The sequence below is a fragment of the Pinus tabuliformis genome, chromosome Q (assembly GCF_031772625.1).
Source record: "Pinus tabuliformis cultivar Carrire ecotype Pingquan chromosome Q, CPIR1, whole genome shotgun sequence".
Lineage (NCBI taxonomy): Eukaryota > Viridiplantae > Streptophyta > Pinopsida > Pinales > Pinaceae > Pinus > Pinus tabuliformis.
The window spans coordinates 1,307,339,267-1,307,367,002 of record NC_142296.1 but is presented as its reverse complement, the minus strand read 5'-3'; the positions used below and the strand labels follow the sequence as shown (position 1 = coordinate 1,307,367,002).

Genomic DNA, 27,736 nt, shown 5'->3' with positions numbered 1-27,736 from the left:
GGTTGTATCACTTCTTGAACTTTACTTCTTCCATTAATAAAGCATTTGAGGTTCTTCTATATGCATGTGTCTCAATGGTGTATTGTTATACTTGTGTATTTGATTTATTCTAATCCTTGAATCAATTATGAATGTATGCTTCTTGTAGTTTCCCTCTCTTGCCATTTTGCAGGATCTTGGTGTAGCTGGGCCAGTGAAAGAGCATGGAGCTGGGAGCAAGTAGCAAGGAGAGAAGATTGGATCAATCATTAGCGGAAGACATCGGTTAGTGGATCTCTTTCTCCCCTCTTTTACATCTCATAAAGAAGTAATCTTAGATAGCTTTGCTTTGATTGTTGCTGAGGTACTATCACCCTTACAGTGGGATAGGGTCATTCCGTATTGGATACTTTTCCCAACAACAAATTGGCGACTCCGCTGGGGATCGATCTTGTTGTTTATTTGTGTTTTTGCTATTCATTTCCTAAACTCAGGGAGTACCGAATCGAACTGCATTTGGATCTTTCAAATGCAAAGTAGAGGGCAGCTACTCTAGCTCAGTTTCTGGGCATGTTTATGATTTGAAGAGCTAATCCACAAGGACTCTAAATAGCTCTTAGTGATAGCTTTTCATCCTCCTTTTCATCCTTTAGTGTGTACTTGATTGATAGCTTCTAATTTGGCCAAAAACTGTTGATTTTTGAGCAATCTGTAACCCGGAAACTGAGCAAAATGAGAGTTTGTCTCTTCATTGCAGGCACTGTGAAGGCAGTCTGCATTTCATCGCAGGTCCCGAAGGGGCTACCTGCGCTGAATGTCAAACTGATAGTGTACTACCTGCGCTGAACCAGTTAGGCCTTGTGCAACTGGGGTTCCCTGCTTTCTGTTGCCCTGTTTTCATCCCTGTTTTTGCAGCCTGTTATCAGTCAATGTACCTATCTGAAACCACCTTTCTTTGCCACTATTCCGCCTCGGTTGTATAAAGAAACTATATTTGTTCTTTGTGTATTTCTTACATCATTTAGAGTTTCCCATAACGAAAGTGAACTAGTCTTGTTGTGGCCTCTTAGATCTACACCTGTGATAAGTGTCGTTTTGATCTTAAGAGTTAGTTTGTTTGCTGTTCATAGCTGATTGAGCTTTTACTTTCGTCATATGGTTTGAATTTATGTATTTCTAGTGTTGAAACAAGTAAATATTAAGGTGTCTTTTGATTTTGGACAAAAGCTTGTTTGCTTTCACTTGAAATTGATTTCAAAGTTATACAACAGCTTTCTTTTTGTAATACATCAACATTAAGAAAGAGAAAATAAATACCTACATTGTGCATATGCATTTTGACAGCTTGCATGTTGATTTAGGAAAAAGTGCATTAGTGTGTGCTCTATGATCTGTGTGAAAAGATGATTTCTTTCTTTTCCCTCAGTAGTTAAGATTTTCATAAGTTGAAAAGATTGAAAAATCTTGCTTATCATCTTTAGACTGCATTTAGGAGTTGTACCATACATCTCATGGTGATCCATAAAGGCAAACTGCTAAACAAGATCAACCTTAAAATAAATTGAATTTACATAACAACGCTTTGAAACATAATGCAAACACATAGAGGTCTAAGCTAGAGACGTGTTCCGACGTCGTTAAACGTGATATCTTAGCGTTGAGTGGTTGGGTGATTCCTCCACGGTGAAGCGATAAGTATCAATACGGATTTGTGCTCCCACGTACCGTCACACATATATTGGGAGACCCTATAGGAACAAAGCCTTTATCCATAGGAAGCCATGTCGGCCGCCCTACTGATCGCAATGCAGTGAACACAGCATTCACAAAGATCGACCACCCGTACCGTAAAACGTATTCTGTGGTTTTGCGAAAAGTTTGGCACACCCTCTGCCTAGATCTCCAGAGTAGTTTCTTTTGGCCTTTTTCAAACTCTATAACTGAAAAATTCCATCTGAGCATTTGTCACTTCGGGCTCGTTAAAACATCGAAGGAGACTAGAGTCATCTTTCGCTTTTTCTCGACTCTTAAAAAGTGAAAAAGCAAGTTGTGTCTAAAGCGTCGTTATAAAATTTATTTTAAATGGAACATAATCACCTCCTATTCTTGCGTTGATCTGTAGGTTGAGAACATGGAACGCACCAACCAAGGAATTCCAAATGATGGGAATCCTAGTCCTTTCTCCTCTTGGGGAGAAGTTGGTGCGCCCCACATGGCCACATTGTCGCTTCCAGGACTGACAATTGGCCTGCCAATTTGGCTATTCTCAATCCATGTAGTTCAGAACACCATGGTCCCTGAACAGTCGAGTCAACAGTTAGATCAGTCTAGAGCTACCCACCAGCCTTCTACCTCCTATAACTCTTCCTCCAATCCTTCATCTTCGCAAGGTAGAGCCGGCAAAAGCCAAGCTCCCATGGAGAAGAAGGAGAAGAAGAAGAGAGAGAAGAAGAAGAAGGAGCCTAAGGCGACTGGGGGCAAGCAAAAGACATCTGACAAAAATCCACACACAGCACGGACCGGGCCTAAATCGCCATGTGTCATATGTAGAGGAGACCACTTCCATAGAGATTGTCCCTGTATTCCCCGGATACTTAGGGACTGGTCCCCTCGTTTGCACAGTTCAGGAGCATCAACCTTTGATAGCCATGTTGAATGCTTACCGTCAACCAGTGAAAGTGAAGTTTCAAGACAAAGAGGGGGAGCAAGATCCCCCTGCAGACTGTGTGAAGGCGACCACGCCATCCACCGTTGTCCCTTCTTAGACGAAGTGAAGAGAGTTTTGGAAGATCATCCGGTTTCACCGTTGAGACTTCCTCCTGGATACAAAAAACTCGTGCCAAGTCCTTCGTTGGTTGAGAATACAGCTGGCCCGCTCAAGTGGTCAGCTGAAGTGTCAGTCATTGAAAATGAACCTACTGGATCCAGACCGGACGAAAGTCCAAAGGTTGAAACGGCAGTTGACCCGGTTCTCCCTTCAGAAGTTTCATCTTCAAATGACACCATCACTGAAGATTCATCTTCAAATGACACCCTCACTGAAGAGAATAAGGATGACACCATCCAGATTCTTTTCATCAACACAGACTCTGATGAGTGTTAGGGCAATGCGCCCATTCCTTTATCGCAGGAAGGAACATCGTCAGGGTCATATCCGGCCGTGTATTCGATCCCACCACCAAGCAACCTGGTTGTATCCTTTGATTGGAACCAACTAGGCAGACCCCGGTTGCCAGCCAGTATACCATTCCGAATTATAGTCCAAATATACAGAATGGTAATGGTTGGAACTATCATTGATGAGGGGGCATCTGTGAGTATCCTTTCCTCTGTTGCTTGGAAAGCACTGGGTTCCCCGACGCTTTTGCCTGAGATAAGAAATCTCTCGGGTTTTGATAAAGGAACCAGTCGACCATTAGGGATCCTCCCCAATGTGCCTGTTACATTGAAAGGGAAGATCGTTCAAATGAACGTGATGGTCGTTCAAGGACCCTTGGATTATAACCTACTCCTTGGACGAGTCTATATATATTGCATGGGAGCAATAGTCTCCTCACTCTTTAGAGTAATGTGTTTTCCACACGAAGGAAGGATGGTCAAGCTCGTAGACCAACTTTCATTTCCGGGATCACACATCGCAAATAGTCACATACCAACCCTGAATGGTCTATTCAATCAAGAAATGTCTCCACCCCCAATCCTTCTTCCCGATGAGTGCGAGTGAATCGGAAAGATGGGACTGGAACCCAGGGGGCATGCGTCCTGGTCTACCTTGGGCAGAGAAAACCTTAGGTATAAGATAGAATTTCCGCGAGAGAATATGACTAGTCCGTACCCCATCCATAGAGGAAGAGGGGTTGTTCTAGAATAGGATTCTTTTGTCAAAGTTACGTGTTTGACAAGAGTCATTCACCCTTGTCTATTTCGGTAGACAGTGCCGAGGAAATGTTTTTGTTTGAAGAAGTTAACGAAACAATCTTTGGGTAACCAGAAAAAGGCAAGCCTCCCTCAATAACACAAATGTTTTGTCTCTGAGTAGTGTTCTTCTCTTGTCGCAAGTAGCTGCTCTCTTGTCGCAAGTAGCTGTTCTCTTGCGATCTTGCAAAAGATCTGTTAAAAGTTGGGATGATGGGAAGACAAGTACCGCATAAGACCCGTTAAAAATAACGAGAAGACAAGTATCGTTAACATTAGAATAGCAAGACGACAAGTAGCTGTGAACACCCAAAGAAAAGCAGAGGTGGGGGAGTGGAGGGGCAGCCTTGAAATTGTATTTTATACCTGGGGGCATGCAAACCTTTTGGAGTGCAAGCTAAGAGCGGTTATTTATCTGTTTTTGGGATTAGCCATTTCCGAACTTGCATAAAGAAAGGATGAGGAGCATAGCTTCGTGAGATAAAGCTCCATAAAAAATAGCTATCTCACAGGAGACATTCTTATCTTATGACTGGTATAATCGAGCAGTTTTACCGCGGAATTTATGCTCGTTAAAAAATAGAAAAGCGAGATCCGAGCAGTTTTAGCACATAGTTCATGCTCGTTAAAAAATAAACATAAGATTGAGCAGTGTTTTAGCGCATTCAAGCTCGTTAAAAAATGAACCTATCCCGGTAAATAACCACTGTGATCGTAAATTTATCAGCCATAAAAAGCCTTGGTCGTGTTTTGCACCTGCCACCTCCACTTTCATTTGGCCGATCGTTCACCTCCATATGATTGTTTACCTATTTTGAGGAACAGCTGCGAAGAGTGATTTCACCTAGCCATCCTTGTGACACTGCCGTGATTGGAAAATTCCAACCTGTACCTGGAATCTGCTGCTATCCCTGTTTATCACTCGTTCCTCAAAAGACGAGTCTTCTTTAAGCTCTTTTCAACTGACTCGTAAAATATGAAAAGTTTGCCGAGTTTTGGCCTTCCAGCTCGTTAAAAGGACCGGAAGGGCTATCCCTCCCCTAGATTTTAATCTTTTTGGACCTGAGGGATTATTGCACAAAAAGGTCAAGCGCTTGTTTTATTCGGCTCGTTAAAGTTATCGAAAACTCATCCCTTCTGTATTGTTTTATACTTTTTCGGACTTAAGGGATTAGATGACGAAAAAGGAATTTTGGAGTTGACTTTATCTTCCTTTTCAGACTCTCTAAAAATGAAAAGGACCGAGTTTTCTTTGTCGTTAGACTCGTTAAAATGATTAAATAGTGACAAACTTGTCTTTAGATGAGAACGAGTTTCCCTATCGCTAGGCTCGTTAAAACATAGCGATGGGCTTGCCCGAAGGGCAGGTTATAGAACAAGCATATGTTATCCTCCTCAAGCTTGACAAAAATAAAGAGGTACTGGTCAGAAATGACTGGGGAAAAATTGGGAGAACCTCAAATCTCTAATGGTAGCAAGTCGCTCTTGAACATGACACTTTTCCTCTGTACCACATCGGGTTGGGTTGTTTCATTCACCGGTCTCATCACCATGGTCTTGCCAAACCATCCACATTTGGGGTAATGCTACCGATCCATCGCATCAGTGTCGTTATATGTTCAAGAGATGTTGTTCAGAAAGAGTCAACCGTGTCCCATCCACTGCCGTACATTATCCTTCATCCATCCATGATCGCCACCCTGAATCATATGTCACAGATTGTTTTCACCTCCATTAAAATCATTAGCTCCGTTCCGTGTCACTGATGTGGGATTCATTAAGGCCCTCCTTTGACGGATCGCTTCTTGTCGACTTCAGCTCCTTATCCAAGAAGTTGATCTAGGAACACCCCCCTCAGTACTTTGAAGCTTGCATGCCTCAATGGCAAGTTTCTCACTTCCGGCGACAGGTATACATCAATGACCTTCGACCAGAATATTTTGCGTGGTGTTCGACGCCAAGTCCTATATTCACACCACGTGAATTGTACTGCAGTACCTTGAGGGTCATTATCATTATCGGTGATTCCTCTCGTGCTTGTTAACGGTTTACAACATTGACCGGTAATCAAGCGATGTCTTTCCATGTTCGACTTCAGCGCAATTCTCACATTGATCGACTTGTACTTAGAGTGAAGATCGAACGAGTTTGAAGACCCCGGATCTAGTTTCATCCATCTGCGCTGCGATAAATATTCAGGAAATATAAAAACATTTGACATGTACATCATTTCAGCAGATGATCATCCTACTCAAAGGATGATAATTTCAGCAGAGAATTATCAGTCTACCATCAGACGATCGTCTGTTCTATGTACTAAAATGAATTTATAAAGCTGAGCATGGGAATGCCCACCTCAGCTAGATCATGAAAGCAGAATGAAAAATAATGTATTGTATTGTATTTTATTACAGGTCACCTCTCAGCGATTGAATGAACTTCGGATCCTCCTGATAAAGCATTTCACCCGATGAACGACCTCATACTTTAGGGGGCAACTGTTATAGACATTTTTGTGCCTTACAGCATAAAGCATGAAATTTCCATAATCTAAGGGATCCAAAGTCCCTAAACATGTTGTTCCTACCACTAGAGGAACAAGGTCAGCAAACCACAGCACTGAATAACAGTTCTCCACCTGCAAACACTCAAAAACAAGGCAATTCTGGATCATGTCAGCTGCTCCACTGAGCATCTGCGCTGAATGTCAACTGCTCCACTGTCTACCTGCGCTTAATGTCAATTGCAAAGAAGGCTACCTGCGTTGGGCGAATTGGGACATGTGGCACAGTCATTCCTCAAGGTGTCAATGCCCAGGAAGCTTCCAAAATGACACTTGGATCAGGGAATTCGACTGGTGATGAGTAAGAGGGTCTAGATCTACAAGTGGAAGCAAGAACCTCCAAGTGGACTCAAGAACTGAAGAATAACTGAAGTGAGAGAGGACACTAGTCAGCTTCATGCCAGCCTCAAACTGACTCATCCTTTCTCCAAAACTCCTATATATAGATCTCTCTCATGAGGTCTAAGGAGGCTGGAATTTGGTGAATGTAAAGAATTGCTGTTGGTTTGAGTTTAGAACTATTGGGTGATTTGCTTTGAAGGAGGTGAAGAGGAGATTTCTTTCTGCTGGGAGGTGATGCTGGATTGGGCCTCTTATGGTTGTATCACTTCCTGAACTTTACTTCTTCCATTAATAAAGCATTTGAGGTTCTTCTATATGCATGTGTCTCAATGGTGTACTGTTATACTTGTGTATTTGATTTATTCTAATCCTTGAATCAATTATGGATGTATGCTTCTTGTAGTTTCCCTCTCTTGCCATTTTGCAGGATCTTGGTGTAGCTGGGCCAATGAAAGAGCAAGTAGCTGGGAGCAAGTAGCAAGGAGAGAAGATTGGATCAATCATTAGCGGAAGACATCGGTTAGTGGATCTCTTTCTCCCCTCTTTTACATCTCATAAAGAAGTAATCTTAGATAGCTTTGCTTTGATTGTTGCTGAGGTACTATCACCCTTAGAGTGGGATAGGGTCATTCCGTATTGGATACTTTTCCCAACAACAACTGTGAGGGTTAATTAATTCCTTGCTAATGCAGCGGGAGATTTAGTTTCTTAATGAGTCAATGATTAACCCATTAATATGATTTTAACATTGATTATGGTTATATTTAACCTAGGACGGGATGTAGAATTTTGGGGATTTCTATATATATTTAATAATACGGGGAACGGTGAACATTCTTCGGGAGTTGTATAATATAAGTTAGAAATTAATATGAAACAATGTAATAAAAAGTGCGAAGTAAAACATCAGAGCGTACATTTAACTTAGGCTTAAGTGGAAAAAAGAGTTTTTATGTAATATTGTGTATTTTTCGTAAGTAAAATAGGATTTTACTTAGGAAACGACTTATGAAAGTGAATGAATGATGGTTTGAAGTACGTAAGCTTTTGAAATTATTGGGTCAAGGGTCCGGTCCCTCTAGAAGTCAGAAAAATTCTCTGAGCCCCTCCAATTTAGCAAATACCTTAGTGCTTAGGGGAAATTAGTGAATGATTATGGAAAGTGAGAAGTGGAGTTAATCATTGTGACTTTGCTTTTCTTGTGATGTCTTCAATGTAGTGTATGCCTTTGCCTTATGATGAAAAATGAAAGATTAACACATCTAGAGACATTATCCATCACACATAATTATGCAACATCATCTACCTAACCTACCTACTTTAACCTAGCATTCATTCTTCTTTATTGGGGTGCACTTGAACTGGCAAACCCTTTTCAACATACTTTTCTTTTACATAATGATTTCTATCTAAATCTACACTTATTACATCCAAGGTCTTAGATTAAATTGTTGAGCTCCTTTTTATTTACTCTACCTATCTATTTATCTACCAAGATTACACTCTTTGGTAAGATATTTACTCTCTATTTCTACAACATGAAATTGAAAGATGAATGAGCCAAGGTTAAACCATTTGAGTATTCATGAATTGTGTCATAATTAAAAAACTACACATAATTGTTTATTACAGAAAATGAAAAAGTAGTGGCATTTAAACTTGCACACTTTCCTGGTCTTTTTTATTTTGGGTTCATTTTCTTTCATTTTGACCATCTTTATTCTTTTTACCCTTTGATTTTTCTTTTACGGTATACCCACTTTACATTTTTTTAAAATTTTTTAATTTTTCGAAAATATCGAAAACCTTTGCAACAAGAAAAGGTATGAACATATTACAGAGCTCATTAAGTCAATCACGACATATGACACCTATTGGTATAGCGGCCTAACATAATGAAAGTACGTTTGTGCTGCTTTGACTTCTTGAGGGGTAGTATGGGTCAGGGTGATTGTAGATTTGGTATTATTCGCAATCATTCCATTGGATTTTTCAAAGAGGATGATAATCTTATGGAAGGTGGCCCAGTCCGTAATGCTTCCATCTAGGAATATGAAAACACCATCTACAAAGAGTAGCTATGTGAGGTGGTACAAATCATTCATTCTCAGGCCTTTAAGTATACCCTCCCTCTTTGCTGAGGCAATGAGCCTACTGAGACATTCCATCACTAAAATGAATAGAAGTGGAGATAGGGGACAACCCAGCCTTAGGCCTCGGTCAGCATGAAATAACTGGGATGTCGAGCTATCGATCATGATGTTGTAGGAGGCTGTATTTATGCAATAGACAATATAGTTTATGAAATCATTAGGAAAGCCTAAGTGGAGAAGAATCATCTTGATGAAGAGCCAACTTACACGATCAAACACCTTGGTGAGATCAATCTTGAGAGTTATGCTTTTCACAGACTTATATTTTATAGAGTGTATGGCTTCTTGGGATGTGCCAATGGCTTCATGGATCTGCCTATTATGGAGGAAAGAAAATTGTACGGGGGAGATGTGATGGTATAGGATCGGTCAAAAGTCGATTTTCTATGATATTAGAAATCATTTTGTAGATGGTATTGCAGAGAGAGATTGGACAAAAATCATTGAAAGAGATTGGGGAATCCGATTTCAGGATAAGAACAATGAACGTGGTATTGATGGCCTCATACATCCTCCCAATTATCCTACACTCTTCAACCACACTGAGAAGATCATTGCTAATGATTTCAAAGAAATCTAAGCAAAATTCAATAGGCTAGCCACTCGGCCCAGGTCTTTTGACTTTTTGGAACCATTTGAGAGTCCCTTCCAGTTTGTTTTTGGTGATAGGTGGAGTGATCTCATCTTCTATATCCTAGTTGACAAATCTAGGCAAGTTCCCTACTACACGGATGATCTTAGCCAGATTAGAGACAGGAGGTTCCTTGAAGAGCTATTGGAAGTGTGATATTACTAGCTATGAGAGTTGGTCAAAGGTTTTAGCAGTTCCTCCTTCAGGAGTGGGCAGTTTCCAAATGGTATTGGGGGATTTTCTTCCTTTGGAAAAGTTTTGGAAGTACCTAGTAATTTCATCCCCTACTTTGAGCCAGATAGCATGAATCTTTAGTCTCCAAGTTTCCTCTCGTTCCTTCAAAATCTTTTCTCTTTTTTCTTCTAGTTCAATCAGATAGGATTTGTCTGTAGCACCCATAAATCCCCTATTGTTGTCATCGGTAATGTCCTCCAGGGTGGATCTCATAGATGAGAGAATATGGTTATCCTTCTGATGTTTTTCTTTAACCCACTTAATAGTGAGCTTCTTGCGTTGTAGAAGGTTTTGATTAAAGCCTTCAACCCATATATAATATTGATAGGGTGGGTTTTGTGCCTAATAATTAGTGACCAACTCAATGTATGAGGGATTCTGTGGCCATACAGAGTTGAACTTGAAGGGGGTTGGAGGTTTGATTAAAGGACTAGATACTTCTAGGTAGATAGGTGAATGGTCAGATATGACTCCTAACCCAACCCACTTCCTATAATAGCATAAATGCTGCAATAACTTATTCTTGATGACATACCAGCCAAGTCTCCTAGCGAGGGCAGCCTCCCCAACCCTTCTATTCCTCGAAGTAGGTAGGGGCTTTATCATTGGGACATTAGTGAGCTGGGCCTGATCAAGAATATTTTCCATACTATTTGAGAGTGGATTGATCTGAGCCAATGAGCCCCAAGACTCATTGAATCTGATAGAAAAGTTAAGATCCCCTACCAATATGATGTTGTTAGTAGAGGACAAGGATAGTTTAAGGAGGCGGTTACAGAAGGCCTCCCTTCCTTAGCATCACCCATAAAAATTCATGACCCTACATTCCATTCCCAATTCGGCTGAGAAAAATCAATGCCCATGTAACCATTTCCTCCCCAAGTCTAAATAGGCTTTATGGAACGGGGATTGTATCTCATGGCCAAACCACCAGAACGTCCCATGGCATCCAATGCAGTGAAATTCCACCCAGGGAAAATAGGCTGCAAAATCTTAGAAACATGATGTGCTGCCCCTAGGGTTTCTTGAATGAGGATTAAGTTGATCAGTTCCACAATGAAGAGTCTACGAAGGACTAGTTTTTGGGAGAACTAGCCAAGCCCCTACAGTTAAAAGAGTGGCATTTGATGGGGGAACCATGTCTAGGGTTTGCTTTTCTCTAAGAACCCAATATAAAGAGGATTGTCTACCCGATATCACCTCTGCTCTAGCACGGATGATCGCATGAGAGAGGTATTATTTACACCCTCTAAGTGCTTTAGCGGAGGATGCAGGTAGAGTTAGACCAAGGTCAGTGTAAGGTTGAGAGTCCCCAATGGGAGTTCATTAATGAAGGTTATAGGGATGAGAGGGTACCAAGGGAGATGGAGGGAGAGAGGGGGATTTCACTGGGTGGGTGATGGGGGGTGGGAGGTGGTAGAATCAACCAAGTGTTGAGGGAGAGGTGAACAGGGGATGGATGGAGGGGGGATGATACCATGCAAGATCTCTGCATTATGCATATGTTGTGCATTAAATGAATTAACATAAGATAGAGTAGGGGATGAGGGAAGAGGAGTACCCACTGAACGAGCCACTTCTACAGTTTCCTGAGCTCGAGTCAGACAAGGGGATGGAGGACCCAAAGATGTTCTAGCTTCATGCTGCACCTACTTGGATGGGGTCTCCTTCTGAGGTAGTTGTGGGTCGGCCTCTATATGGTTTCTACTGATGATAGGAGTACCCTTGTTAATGCCAGCTTCTTGCCGTATTGTTGTCTCCTGGGCTTTCACTACCATAGGGCACTCTTTGAATAGGTGCCCAACCTTGTGACATCTGCAGCATCTAAATGGAACTCCCTCATATTCTAAGATCTATACCGAGGAGAAATTATTCCATTGCAGAGTAATCCTTTCTTCCAGGCCCTCCCGAGTGTCTGGGTGTGCTAAGGTACGAGCCAATGTTTGGTTTTTGGATTGGACAATGGATTTGTCATAATCCAGAAATGTACCTAAGGTATTCCCTGCTTTGATGAACACCTCTTCTAATCAATACTGCACAGGTAGTCTTGGAAACATTACCTAGAGAGGCTCTACTCTGATCTCCTCTTTTTCAAGATCAAAAAGAGGGCTCCATCTTTTGAGTAAAATTGGCGCCATCTCTATATGCCAAAATCGAGCGAGGGCCATATTTGTGTATTCTTCATGTGCAATGTGAAGCGTGAACCATGCGCGTGGTAGATTTTGAACCTCTGGCAGCTGAAGGAAGATCTACCCACAAATCTCTTTCACCCATTGCCCTAATTGATCTGCTGTATAGGTTCTGCCACGAACCCTACACACCAGAACCTTGCTTGCGCTGTCGGCAATATCCCCCGTGGTGAGGTTGTCACCAAATTTAATAGTGAAATATTTCCTAGATTCTCTGATGCACTTGGATTTCTTCTTCCCTATCTGAGGCGCAGTATAGTGGACTTGTAAAGGATATTCTCGATTATTTGTTGATGAGGAGGGCTCCATTGACCTAACCCTTATAATAGGGGTATTGAACCATCTTGATGGGATTGTGGATTCCTGTGGTTTATCAGCTGTTCCAAGGATCTTTTCTTCTTGCTGAGATTGTGTGACTACTTTCGAAGTAGGTCTAGGGCAAGGGTTAGGGTTCTGAGTAGAACAAAGGTCGGCACGGGGTGTGGGATCGAAAAGTGGAGATGAGCATGAGGCGAGGAGGTTGAGGGTTGAAGGAGACAAGGGCAGACAATTGAGGGCAGGAGAGTCAATGGAGAGGGAATCAATACATAGGGAGTTTTCCTTATGCCCAGGAAGGGAGACAACCGGCGCCGTTAGCAAGCAGGATGGGGTAGATGTAACAATGGCCGATTTCAGAATAGGGTTTGGAAAGATGACCTTATCAGCATATGGATCCAGTGAATAGTCCATAGCATCAAGATCCATTCCCTCCCTTCTTATCCCTTGAAAGTGAGAGTTATGTAGTCTAGGACCAGTGTGCTTTAGGCTGGCTGGGGAAAACTCTACAGTTGCATTCTGTAATTAACCAAGGTTAGAGAAGCAAGTCGAGAGAGCGCTACAAAGCTCCATCCTCAATTTCGAAAAGCTACTATGAACCGTGTCCTTTAACTCCTTAGATAATTTCCTCTACCAATAAAAAAATCATCACCCTGTTGTTAGTTATATAAATGATTCAACAATTACCTTTCATGCTAATAGCAAGCATGTTTCCCTGCAATTGTTCACGCATGTTAGTCACATGTTCCTCAAGTGAAGGCATCGTTTCCATGAATTTTATAAAGACCACTTCTCTATCTGTGCATGTCATCCTTGCGTAGGGGTCATGATAATATTCTCTATATTGTTCCAATTTTATCAGATGTCTCTAGTCGACTAACAGTGATATGACATTAAAATTTATTTAACCCTAAGGCCCACACTTTATTCTTTGAGGAGCTCAAGTTGAGGATCTAGTCACGTGACTCTATTATTAGTGGTTGTGATATTAGTGGTTGTGATGTTTATTTATGTTATATATTGGTATTATGATGATTTTAGCATTAATGGTTATGCATGTTCTCTATTGATATTATGATGATTGTAGCATAAGTGGTTATGTTTGGTCTCTATTGAATTTATGATGATGATAGCAGTAAAGGATATGTATGCTCTATATTGATATCATGATGATGATAGATTTGATGGATAGGTATGTTTTCAATTGAGGTTACGATGTTGATATCTTTGATGGATATGTATGTTCCCATTGATATTATGATGATGACAGCCATGGTGGATGTGTCCCCTACGTTACCTACTTGCATTAGTTCTGCTTACTATGAACAACGATGTGAATGACTAGGTGTTGTTAATGATGTCATTATGACAATGAATAACACTCATAAACGTTGTCACTAATGACTATTGAGTGTGGAAGGAAACCACCAAAGGCACTCACATATGACGAGTTGACGAAAACTGGTTTGATGAAAAAAATTATATTATTTTATCTTTGAAATTCAAAGCCAATTTTGAAACTTGCTATATATTTTTATCTATATTCTGCTGAGATGTTAGTGGTTGCAGGCACAAATTAGTTTCTTCACTGAATGACTAACATATGGGTGATGGGTTATACAAGTCGATGGAACTACATGGGAGGGGTGGGACAGTATCCCTAATCTCACCCACTAGCACTCCCACCAAGACTTGGGCTAGAATGGTTGAACCACCTTCACCTTGAAGATTACGATGTCATGAGGGTAGCACCCAGAGTTGGGTCGCTCATGAGGATTTTATCGAGGGGCACACATCAAGATCGATTCCTTGATCCCAACACCATTAGTCTCACTATAGTAGGTAACATAAGAGATTATAGTCATCTCTATTGTTTCACCTACACATTCCCCTCGTAGCCACTGAATACTTGAAGGGAAATAGGCGTGGCACCCTTGGAACTTCAGGGGAATTTCTTGAAGGGCATGACCAACTTGGCACCTTTGGAAACACAAATAAAATGTTAGGCATGGCACCCTTGGAACTTTAGCGGAAGTTCTTGAAGGGCACAACCAAACATGGCACCCTTGTCATCACAAATAAATTGTTAGGCATAGCACCCTTGGAACTTCAAGGGAAGTTCTTTAAGGGCACGAACAAATTTGTTACCCTTCGAATCATTAAAAGTAAATAAATTAATAAATATAATCAAGAAATGAAAAATAGGTAAATTTACATAAGGGTAAATGATGTTAGAAATCGATGTAATTAAATCAAGAATAAAACTTGGATTAAGAGGATCATGAGAAGAAATAAATATTTTATCTAAAAAGCTCTACCCTACCCATGTTGGAAAATATTACGTAGATTATGTAGTTTAATTAGGTAAAAACAGGAAATAGGGACATAAATGTAACGATAAAGATTAATCCTAAACTAGTTAAACTTAATTAAGAGAAGAGGAAGGTGAATTAAAATAAGAATAATAAATTAAATTTAGAGAAATGTAGAGAACCTCCATGTGGCAACAACCAATATAATAATATCCATCTAAGAGATAACTTGAGTTAAATTAGGGAGTAGATAGGGGATCAAATCTTGACTCATTAATTGAATTTAGTAATGAACACAAATTAAGGAATAAAACGAGGGATCAAGAGGTAGCTAGGACAAGAAATAGGAATCTTGTTGACGTGAGGAAAATATTAGTTTTAAAATTAAACTTTAAGTAAATAATTTTGGAGACCCTTGATGAGAGAGTAACACATGGGTGGGTGAATAATCAAACTATTGAATTATAAAAAAAAAATTAATTATGCATGACATGCCAAGTGTCACCTATGAGGACTCCTATAAAAGAAGGGGCAAGCCATGGGAGAAGGGACTTTTGGGAACCCTATTGTTGGATGGATGATACTATGTCAAAGCAATGATTATGAAACTATAATGAGTTTGGTGAGGTAGAGGATTTTAGAGGGGGGACTCTTGAGCCAAGCAGTGCTCTCCTCTACCAGCTATAGTATTCCTCCATTGTACAACCCCATTGTAGCTTAGGGGTTTGTGGGGAAGAAGAGTACCCAAGGAGTAGGCTGGGAGGTTAACTAGTGGGTCATCGCATTGAGATCAAGTACATCGTCATTCACTCTTGGATGTGACTAGCATTAAGGGAAGACAAGTAACATAAAATCAAGTGGAGTCTCATCTTCTAATGAATGGTACATATGTGTTGCAATATTATTTTTTATGATTTCTTTATGGCTTTAGTTAAATATATGTAAATTTTATGACATGTTCAGTGAAATGAAATTTAGGAATGTGGTAGACAGTGCTGAATAAATTTGAATTCCCTATGTTTTTCTCTTCTGGTTATATTTTATTGTGATTTTAAAAAAAGAAATATATATATATATATATATATATATATATATATATATATATATATATATATATATATATATATATATATATATATATATGGTATATAACATGGTCCTTACAAATTTGAAATGAAGCTTTACCAAGTCTAATTACAATGCCATACTCAACCATCAAATCAAATTTATCACTCATAATACATAATGTTACAACTATCACCTACTTACACTCAAGTAGATATCAACTGTCTCAACACATGTATTAGTACAACCATCTTAAAAAAGATCATTTCTTCATGAAATCTTATAGACACATACTCATGTCATGCAAGTAATAAACCATTCAAAGAACTTAAAAACATACCATGTTCAATAAACCAAATAGATGATATAATCGAACACTGAAACACCAAATAGACAACATAATCAAACTCATACCTTGACTTATATCGAGGGAGGCTATCTTGTCTAAAAAATGAATCTAGTTTAGCATGATGGAACTTCACAACACATCAAATCCAATGTAAATAAGGTCATGATATCCATGATAGTAACCAGCTAAAATGTTCATGTTATAAACTCATAAATAATTATCATTCATGCATAACAATCACATATGCAAAGTCAGACTATATTAGTACAACACGATATCACAAATGGGTCGACTCATACCTGAATTTCATAACCATAACCATCTACAAAGGCCAATCCATATTAAAAAAATAGATATAACATCAATATCTTAAATGAAATAGCCATAATCATCAATTTAACTAACATATAGAAACAAAACTTTAACATATAACATACTCATCAACGACATATAATGTAATCATGAATTTAACTAACATAGAATAACAAGTTACTACAATGCATGACACTCCAACACATGTGCATATGACTACACTAATAAAATAAAATTTATTATGCCTGTAACTAAAAAAATAATAGAAATACAATGATGTACATATCCCTAATGCTTATAAAAACCATTAACCAACATACTTGTGTGCCAAACGTACAAACCTATATGAAAATCCTCTCTCACCCCAAAGTCTAGTGTCACAACCTAGCATTGATGATTTGCATCTCCTTCTCTATATCAACCAACACATAAACATCATGTTGACCTAAAATTCATACATTCACCTCATGGAAAACAAACTTAACCATGAAATTGCAGACGTAAAAACATACAGAGACTAGCATGTATAAAAATTGCATATACAACTGACATGAATTCAAGACCAACGCATCCCAACAACAACAACATAACTCCTACATGATAACACAACTGTAAGAATGACCACCAATATGCATACAAAACAAGCGCATAGTCCACATACATAAAGAACACATATACAATTAACATGTATGCATGGCAAGCACATTCAGTCAATCTAGTCCAAGTTTCAAACCATGCTCTTATACCACTCTGTAATGACCTCCTCCCACATTTATCTAATCTAATTGGTCAACCAGGGTAAAATTGTGATGAAGAGTTACTATGATATGATTCAACCTCATATATCACCTTAAGGAAGTATAATCGACAGAAGAAAACCCTACTGGCCTTCCCTAGGAGCTACCAAACCCACAGGAGTGAAAGCATTCCTCGAGGTGCCCAAGCCCTAAGTCAATTCACTTTTCACTAAAGAAAAACCCCTAGTTTCTCTGATGACATGGGTATGCATATTATTGGGACCCTCCAGTCACTCCCACAATTCTTGTGAGGGAGAGAATGTTGTCTCTTTCAGTTAATTTTGTGCTAGAGACTATAAGATTTAAGCCACATTTAAAGGCTATTCTTCAAATCATTGCACGGAAACTGGAAAGAATTTCTAAGATAATAAATGGAACCAAGACAAAGCCTCTAAGACAAAACTTGATCAAATTTACCTAACCAAGCATCACCATGACATACATTTCATCAAACACATCATGAAACATGATGTGCTTCCCCTAGGTTTCTTGAATGAGGATTAAATCAACCGATTATGCAGTGAAGATTTTACAAAGGGATATTTTTTTGGGAGAACCAGCCAAGCCCCTACAGTTAAAGGAGAGGCATTTCATGTGGGAGCCATGTCTAGTGTTTGATTTTGTCTAAGAACCTGATCTAAAGAGGATTTTCTGCCCAAGATCACCTCTACTCCAACAGGGAGGATCGCACGAGAAAGGTATGATTTGTGCCCTCTAAGTGGTTTAGCAGATGATGCTGGTAGAGTCATGCCAAGGCCAGTGTAAGTTTGAGAGTCCCCAATGGGAGTTCGCAAAGGAAGGTTGTAGGGATGAGAGCGTACCAAGGGAGATGGAGGGAGAGAGGGGGATTTCACGTGGGTGATGGGCGGTGTAAAATCAACTAAGCGTTGAGGGAGAGGTGAACAGGGGATGGATGTAGGGGAGATGATACCATGTGATATCACCACATTATACATATGTTGTGCATTAGATGCATTAACATAAGATAGAGTAGGGGATGAGGGAAGAGGAGTACTCGTTGAATGAGCTGCTTCTGCCACTGCCCAAGCTTGAGACAAAGGAGGGATGGAGGACTCGAAGATGTTCCACCTTCATGTTGCACTGGCTTGGATGGGGTCACCTTCTGAGGTAGTTCTGGGTCGACCTTTGTATGCTTTCTATTGATGACAGGAGTACCTTTGTCGATGCCAGCTTCTTGCGCTCCTGCTGTCTCCTCGGCTTTCACTACCAAAGGGCACTCTTTGAATAGGTACCTAACCTTGTGACATATATGGCATCTAAATGGCACTCCCTCATACTCCAAGATCTGTACCTGAGAGAAATTCCTCCATTGTAGAGTAATCCTTTCTTCCAGGCCCTCCCGAGTGTCTAGGTGAACTAAGATATGAGCCAATGTTTAGTTTTTGGATTGGACAATGGATTTGTTGTAATCTAGAAATGTACCTAGGGCATTCCCTATTTTGATGAACACCTCTTCTCACCAATACTACAGAGGTAGCCTTGGAAACCTCACCTAGAGAGTCCTTCCTCCATTCTGCTCTCTTTTAGAATAAAAAAGAGGGCTCCATCTTTTGAGTAAAACTAGTGCCATATCTATATGCCAAATCAAACAAGAGCCATATTTGTGTATTCTGCATGTGCAAAGTGAAGCATAAACCATCCACATGGCAGAGTTTGAACCTTTGGCAGGCTAAAGTAAGATCTGCGCCCAAATCTCTTTCACCCATTACCCCAATCGATCCATTGTATAGGTTTTGCCGCGAACCCTACACATGAGAACTTTGCTTGCGTTGTCGACAATATCCCCCATTGTGAGGTCATCGCCAAATTTAAAGGTGAAATCTTTCCTAGATGCTCTGATGCAATTGGATTTCTTCTTCCCTGTCTGAGGCACAGTAGGGTGGACTTGTAAAGGATTTGTTGGATTATTTTTTGCCGATAAGGGCTTCACTAACCTAACCCTAATAATAGGGTTATCGAAACATCCCGATGGGATTGCAGATTTTGGTGTTTTATTGCCTATTGTAGGGAGATTTTGTGCTTACTAAGATTGAGAGCCTGCTTCCAAAGTAGGTCTAGGGCAAAGGTTAGGGTTCTAAGTGAAGCAAAGGTCGACGGAGGCTATGAGATCAAAAAGTAGAGATGACCATGAGGTGAGGGGGTTGAGGGTTGAAGGAGACAAGGGTAGATAATTGAGGGTGGGAGAGTCGATGGAGAGGGAACCGATGCGAAGGGAGTTGTTCTTATGCCCAGGAAGGGAGACAACCAGTGCCATTAGCAAGCAGGATGGGGTAGACGTAATGGTGGCCAATTTCGGAATAGGGTTTGGGAAGATGACCTGATTGGCATATGGATCTAGCGAATAGTCAACAGAGTTGAGATCCATTCCCTCCCTTCTTATCCACTGAAAATGTCAGTTGTGCAGTCTAGGATTGGCGTGTTGTAGGTTGGTTGGGGAAACTGCTACGATTTCCTAGTGTAGTTAACAAGGGTCATAGTAGTAGGTTGAGAGAGCGTAGCAGAGCTCCATCCTCAATTTCAAAAACCTCTGATTAACCCCGTTCTTTAAATCCTTAGATAATTTCCTCTACCAATCAAAAAATGATCACCCCATTTTTAGTTATATAAACAATTCAACTATTACCTTGTCATGCTAATAGCAACCATGTTTCCCTGCAATTGTTCACACATGTTAGTCACATGTTCCACAAATCAAGGCATCATTTCCATGAATTTTAAATCAACCTTTACCAAGTCTAATCATCATGTCATACTCAACCATCAAATCAAATTTATCAGTCATAATACATAATGTTACAACTATCATGTACTTAAACTCAAGTAGATATCAATTGTCTCAACACATGTATTAGTACAACCATCTAAAAAAAAAGATAATTTCTTCATGAAATCTTATAGACACATACTCATGTCATGCAAGTAATAAACCATTCAAAGAACTTGAAAAAGTACCATGTTCAATAAATCAACTAGATGATATAATCGAACACTCAAACACCAAATAGATGACATAATCAAACTCATACCTTGACTTATCTCAAGGGAGGATATCTTTTCTAAACAATGAATCTAGTTTAGCATGATAGAACTTCACAACACATCAAATCCAATGTAAATAAGGTCATGATATCCATGATAGTAACTAGCTAAAATGTTCATGTTATAAACTTGTAAATAATCATCATTCATGCATAAGAATGACATATGCAAAGTCAATCTAGATTAGTACAACACGATATTACAAATAGGTTGACTCATACCTAAATTTCATTACCATAACCATCTACATATGCCAATCCAGATTAAAAAATAAGATATAATATGAATATCTTAAATTAAGTAGGCATAGTAATCAATTTAACTAACATATAGAAACACAACTTTAACATATAACATTCTCATCAACAACATATAACGTAATCATGAATTTAACTGACATAGAAGAACAAGTTACTACAATGCATGACTCTCCAACACATGTGCATATGACTACACTAAGAAACTAACATTTATTATGCATGTAACTATAAAAATAATAGAAATACAATGATGTACATAACCCTAATTCTTATAACAATGATTAACCAACATGCTTGTGTGCCAAACGTACAAACCTATATGAAAATCATCTCTCACCCCGAAGTCTAGTGTCACAACCTAGCTTTGATGATTTTCATCTCCTTCTCTAAGTCAACCAACACATAAACATCACAACATACCAACAACATAATAATGACCTAAAATTCATATAGTCACCTCATGGAAAACAAACATAACCATGACATTGCAGACATAAAAGCATACAGAGACCAGCATGTATAAAAAATGCATATACAACTGACATGAATTCATGACCAATGCATCCCAACAACAATATCATAGCTCCTACATGATAACAGAACTGTAACAATGACCACCAATATGCATACACAACAAGTGCATAGTCCACATACATAAAGAACACATATGCAATTAACACGTATTCATGGCAAGCGCATTCAACACATCTAGTCCAAGTGTTGAACCATGCTCTTATACCACTCTGTAATGCCCTCCTCCCACATTTACCTAATCTAACTCGTTAACGAGGGTAGAATTGTGATGAAGAGTTACTATGATATAATTCAACCACATATATCACCTTAAGGAAATATAATCGACACAAGAAAACCCTACTGGCCTTCCCTAGGAGCTACCAAACCCACAGGAGCGAAAGCATTCCTCTAGGTGCCCAAACCCTAAGTCAAATTCCCTTTTCACTAAAAAAAACCCTAGTTTCTCTGATGACATCGACATGCATATGATTGGGACCCTCGAGTCACTCACAATTCCTGCGAGGAAGAGAGTGTTGTATTTTTTAGTTAATTTTGTGCTAGAGACTATAAGATTTAAGCCACTTTTTAAAGGCTAGTCTACAAATCATTGCACGGAAACTGGTGATAATTTCCAAGACAATAAATGGAAGCAAGAAAAATCCTCTAAGACAAAACTTGATCAAATTGACCTAACGAAGCATCACCATCACATACATTTTAGCAAACACATCATGAACAAGTAATATACATGTCACAATAACATATTTGAACATAGAAATCTCATACTTACTTAAGAATCACTAAGAACCATTGGTGGCTTAATATATTAATTAAATTATCATATATTAGGCCATATATTCCTTTTTAAATCATTTTCATGTCAAAACATGATCATAATAATAATTTTTCACTATCATAAAACATTTTCATGACCAACATAGAAACAATAGAAATAATGAGCACACAACAACCATAAATGCCATATATAATCTAGTATCATTAAACAAAAAATACCATGGAAGGGAATCCTTATTAATGAATGCAAAAGCCAACCTAGTATGAGACTTCCACTTTCCACCCAACCATAGATTGGTTGAGCCAAAAGAACCAACTCGGGCTTCGCGAGGCTAAACCACCTCACCATCATAAATAGAATCAGGATCTACTGTAATCCTCACTAGATCTACACCTTAAACAAGCATGGATGCCACGAGATTTATCCACCTACACTGCGAGGAATTTCCCTATCTCTTAGTCTCTAGGCTTTATCGTAATCCACATTTTGACCTAGGGATCACTAGTATTTGTTGTTGATTTATTCTTCATTAAAGTTTATTTTCTTGATCCTTGTTTTTTATGTATTTTATCATCCTATTCGTTCTTAACTCCTTTTAGTATTTTTTTATTTGTTTAATGGGCCTGAGCCCCATATATATATATATATATATATATATATATATATATATATATATATATCTTTCTTTTTACTTGTGTATATATTTGTTTTATTTTACTTATTTTTCTATTAATTATTTTTAATTTAGTTTATTTTATTCTCATTAATTATTTTATTTATCAAATAAATTTGCCTAGATTAGGGCTTTGACTTGTTTTTTAATTCCCTCCTTGTTTAAAGTTTGACTTTGATTTATAATTTATTTTTTAATATTATTTCTCAACAGCTAGGTGTTTAATATAGAGTTACTTGTTAACATTTTTTTTAATAAACTAATAAACTAATATCTTAATTTAAATATTATTTTTCAAAAACTAGTACTATTTGATTTTAATAAATTAATTTAAAGATTATTTTTCAAAAATTAGGAGTTAATAATATTTGTTGATAATATATTAATAAACTAATATCATAATTTAAAGTTCAAATACAGGGGTTACTTGAAATTATGTCTTTACATTGCTTTCTATTTAAGCCTTTGCAATGGTCTACCTCTTCATCTATTTATCATGATCAACCACACTTATTAGTTAGCCTTAGCCAACAATTTTTCTCTATGTAATTTCTAAATAAAAACTTTGCTTGGAATTATATTTTATTTTATTGAAATAATTAAAAATATATAAAAAAAAAATTGCAGAATAAAAAGTATTTATATAATATTAAATTGTCCGTCTTTTCAAAATGTAAATGAAATTACAAGTCATATAGCTAGAAGTGAAGAAATTATTTTATTTTATTGAAATAATTAAAAACATATAAAAAGATTACATAATAAAAAATATTTGTATAATAACAAATGGTCCATCTTTTCAAAATGTACAAGGAATTATCAACTCACAGCTCGAAATGCAGAAATATACATCAGCTAGCACAATCAGCATCTATCGCCTCCTGGTCCGCCGAAGAAGAAATGTGTACCCAAACCATTGTCATCAGTAACATCTGACACGTTATAACAGCTTGATTTAGTTACTTGCGGATTTGTATCGAAATGCGCCATCACTCCGTTACCATTCGAAATTTGGATGTTCTTTATGTGTGCACTACGACGAAAACCTTCGTATGGATAATGCCCGCTCCCCATTTCTGTTTTGCTAGACGGTGTTCCAAGATAAAACATAACTTCACCTCCCAAGCCTACTGTATTTGCACTAGAATTAAGATATGTAAACAGTGAAGCAGGCCACCAACCCAAAAGTTCAGTGTTTAGATATACAGACCATCTGGGCCCACCAGTCCCTGGATTCTCCTGTGGACACACAACATAAAGAATTAAATATACAAATAAAGGATATCAGAATAGAGATTTATCTCCCACAATAAGAGAGGTTAACCACCTTGACAAGTTTTACTTCGATCTGTTGTTGATTCCCATTATATGTAGACACCGGGGATATTGGTGCACCTAGATAGTTAGTAGCACCAGGTGCTAACACGAACCCTGGACACGCTCCGTTTTCGCAACCCTGGAAAGAATTCCCACTACCCTCCTGTATCATAGATAATCAATATTCAATTAACTAATATTTTATAAACGAAAACTTTGTAAAATTTTGTAACATTTTGTAAATCTCATATGTAACTGGTGAGAGATGTGTAACTGTAATGTAAATAATTTTATATGGGGTGAAATTAAATAATAATTTGTTTAAATTTATTTTAACTTTACATTTATTAACAGTTAAAAATAATCATTTTCTTGAGATCCAACTTTTTTTTAAGAGTAAAAATAGATTTCATCTTTCTTAAAACTTAGTAGATTCTGAGTTAGTATAGATCTATATCGGTTCTTTACTCATTTAAATATGCATTAGTTTTTTATTTATATAAATCTTAGTTATTGTTTGTAGATGATTTAGTAACTAACAATGATATATTATATTTATAATTTAAAAATTATTATTTATTAATATTTAATATACTATCCTTAAATAAATGTGTACTATTTTTCTATTTATATAAATCTTAGTTATTGTTTGTACTAGTAACTAAAAATGATATATTATATTTGTAATTTGAAAATTATTATTTATTAATATTTAATATACTAACCTAGCCATATGAATTAAATAATTGGGAAATCATAATTCCTTAGTCTAAAAGAGACAATTTTTTCACCCTGAAAGTTATGGATATTCTCATTCTCCATATATTTTGATAGAATTAGGCATAGATTTTTGTAAATATAAGTAAAAACTATCTAACTTTATAATTTTAGGTGCTATGGAAGTTTTTGATGGTGCTCAATCTATTTCCACCATGAAAAATATGATTCAAAAACTATATCTACAAGATTTTTTGAATTTATTTTGCGAAGATTCTGGCCACTTTTGACACTAGAATAAAGGACTCCAATCCTAATAGATATATATCAAAACCCTTCATAACACTTCCTCTTGATAATTAGCTAAATTATAACCTTGTTTTAAATTATTATTATTACTACATTACTAATTAAAAAAACATAAACTATGAGTTAAAAGATATATACATTTAGAAAAACATATAACAAAATTCTTAATTATAAAAGTTAAATCTTTATTATCTATTTAATAATTATTAATAATTAAATTCAAATTATAAAACCTTATTTCAAAATAAATATATATATATATATATATATATATATATATATATATATAAATTAAAATCAATAATAATAACTCACTTTTAAAATAATTAAATATGAATATGACAAAGAAATACTTACAACGTCCCAACTCACGAAAAATCTTGGAGTAGTCGCTCCTCCATAAACAGATGGATTTACCTACAATAATTATTAAAAAAATAAATTAATTACTGATTAATCATAATTTTTGAAAAATATTATTAATTAATATTATAAAAAAAATCCATCCTCTCATTAATTAAAACAATATTTTCATGACTCGTATTTAAAATCATTAAATATTTAGATATGCTGAAGAGAGCCTACCTCCCATCCAGCCATAACAGTCTGCTCTTTACCACTGACATCATTTCGTGCCCAAATTTCGGCTGAACTGAATATCCCACTACCATTAATGCCCATCTTCGGCTGCCATACATTCAACTGTGCACTTACTTGATAGAATGGTCCACCTGCGTCGATTGTCAGAAGGGCGTGCTTTGAAAGCCAAACGAACAACAAATAGGGGTTAATTTCAAATGATGGGAAAATCAGTTCGAATTTTCTTTAACGAAGAAAATGGTTTATTTCAAACAAATAAGGGACTGGTTGAATTTTTTTAAATTCTAACTTAACACTGTCAATTAACAAAATCTAATAATTTTTTTATAAAATACTTATAAAAAGACTCTTTTATACCACTCCTTCAGAACAATTATTATCATTATAAACTTTAAGAGTGATATATTAATTCATAAAAAAAAATTAGTTATTTAAAAATATATAAATAAAAATCATCAAATTTACCTTTTACAACAGTAAATTAATTAATTGAAATATTCCTATCTTATTAAGATAATGTAAACTCGTACATTTTTATACTTCGAACGCGTTTTACCATTTAAATTAATATGGTATATAAATAATATATATTAAAATATATATTAGGATTTGTTTTAAGAGGTATTTAAAATCAACAATATAAAGAGTATTAATAAGATTTTTATTTTAATATTTTTATAAATATTTGACATAAGAATTTCGTGATTTTTTTAATGGTTTCAATAAATTACATAAACAATAATTGGTGGTCAATTTTTCGAACTTACTAAAGTTCAAGATGAACTTCATTAGTAGGTTCAAAAAGGTTGCCATCAATTATGGTTTATATGATTTATCCTCAACCTCATTAGTAAGTTCCAAAGGTAGGTTATCAATTATTGCTTATGTGATTTACCCAAAGTTTTTACAAAAAAGTTGTTTATAAATATTAATAATAATATATTTTAATTTTGCAATATATAAAGATAAAAAGTAATTGTATATATGACATTTCCAATTTTACTAGAAAATTTGTGTAAGGTGTTTTTTAACATCAAAAATATTTATAATTCTCTTGCTACTCAATATAATGTTGACGTCTAATATTTAAAACATATTTCTATATTAACTATTAATAAAATATTTCAATATTTATATCCATATTAAATAATGTGAGTTTATGTCAATGGATTGAAAATAAAATTATTTTAATTTTAAGTTTTAAATCAAATATTGGAATATCTATATTACTTAATATATTTTAATGTGAAGTTCATATATAGAAAAAGAAAATATTCACACACACACACACAGATATATATATAAAGAGAACAATCAATTACTTCCCACGTTTTTACATATTAACATATTAAGTAATGTGTGTGTGAGGGCTTTGTAACTCTTATAGGTTTTCAATTTTTTGGTTAAAATATGGTATGATGTTTTGCACTCAATCCTTGTGGATTCATTTCCTTAAAAAAAAACTCTTCTTCACTTGGATTACATAAACTAAAAAACTCAAATATGTGATTCTACTATATTCGTGTCGAGCAAAGTTGACCAAAAAATATGCTCGAAAAAGACGAAACTTATAAAATTAGAGTATGGATGTGTGCGTCACTAATTCACTGTATGCCATGTTGGGAGGGTTCATTGACAGTCTCCCCACCTAAATTCAAGTCCCACTGACATGATGCTCCTTTCAAACCCGTGTTTGCGATCCTTATCTTAACTACATTCACTCGGTAACTCTTCCTTGATTTAATCATAAAGATATATATATATATATATATATATATATATATATATATATATATATATATATATATATATATATATACTTGTATTCTATCAAATATACATGTTCTATTGTTTCAAATTTTCAATACATTGTTTTTTATTATGTTGTCCATAACATATCCACATATCTTCCCCACCCATAGGTTACTTTACATCTAAACCTTGCCGAACTTGATGTCATTCTAGAAAAATGTTGTTTTATATTTGTTTCCAATACAAAACGTACACAATTACAACATATTCCTTCTATTTTATCCCATTATGAGATCTAGTTGTTGGCTGTTTGTTTCCACTTCAAAATGCACACGAAACATAAAGTTCAAATGTTACTAGAACTAACCACTGCAAAATAGAAATAATGAGTTGTTCGTAGAGAAAACAAGTACAAATACTAGTCCATATCATTTGTGACATGACATTCGATTAAATATGTGTAGAAGAAAATGCCGTTAGGAAGAACAAAAGCTACCTTAGAGAGATTATCTTCTCAGTGATTAAGTTCTCTAGAATCGTGCTGGAATGAGATGTCCTAGAAGGTCCCAATGTATCCTTA

The 27,736-nt window shown here is 36.7% G+C and overlaps 1 protein-coding gene and 1 non-coding gene across 2 annotated transcripts in view; both read right to left on the bottom strand.

Annotated features, from left to right (window-relative positions):
• Positions 1 to 13,096: 13,096 nt before the first annotated feature.
• LOC149224634 (U6 spliceosomal RNA) lies at positions 13,097 to 13,198 on the bottom strand. The gene has a single exon (XR_016249797.1). It is a non-coding gene; the product is annotated as a U6 spliceosomal RNA (small nuclear RNA).
• A 10,127-nt stretch (positions 13,199 to 23,325) lies between these two features.
• The window catches only part of LOC149224632 (protein neprosin-like), a 147,254-nt gene continuing 142,843 nt past the window's right edge, over positions 23,326 to 27,736 (bottom strand). The window contains exons 4-7 of the mRNA XM_089388234.1: positions 25,390 to 25,560; positions 25,162 to 25,221; positions 23,789 to 23,941; positions 23,326 to 23,700 (exon numbers count right to left, since the gene is read on the bottom strand). Of these exons, the coding sequence (XP_089244360.1) occupies positions 23,326 to 23,700; positions 23,789 to 23,941; positions 25,162 to 25,221; positions 25,390 to 25,560 (759 nt within the window). The remainder of the gene's footprint in view (positions 23,701 to 23,788; positions 23,942 to 25,161; positions 25,222 to 25,389; positions 25,561 to 27,736) is intronic.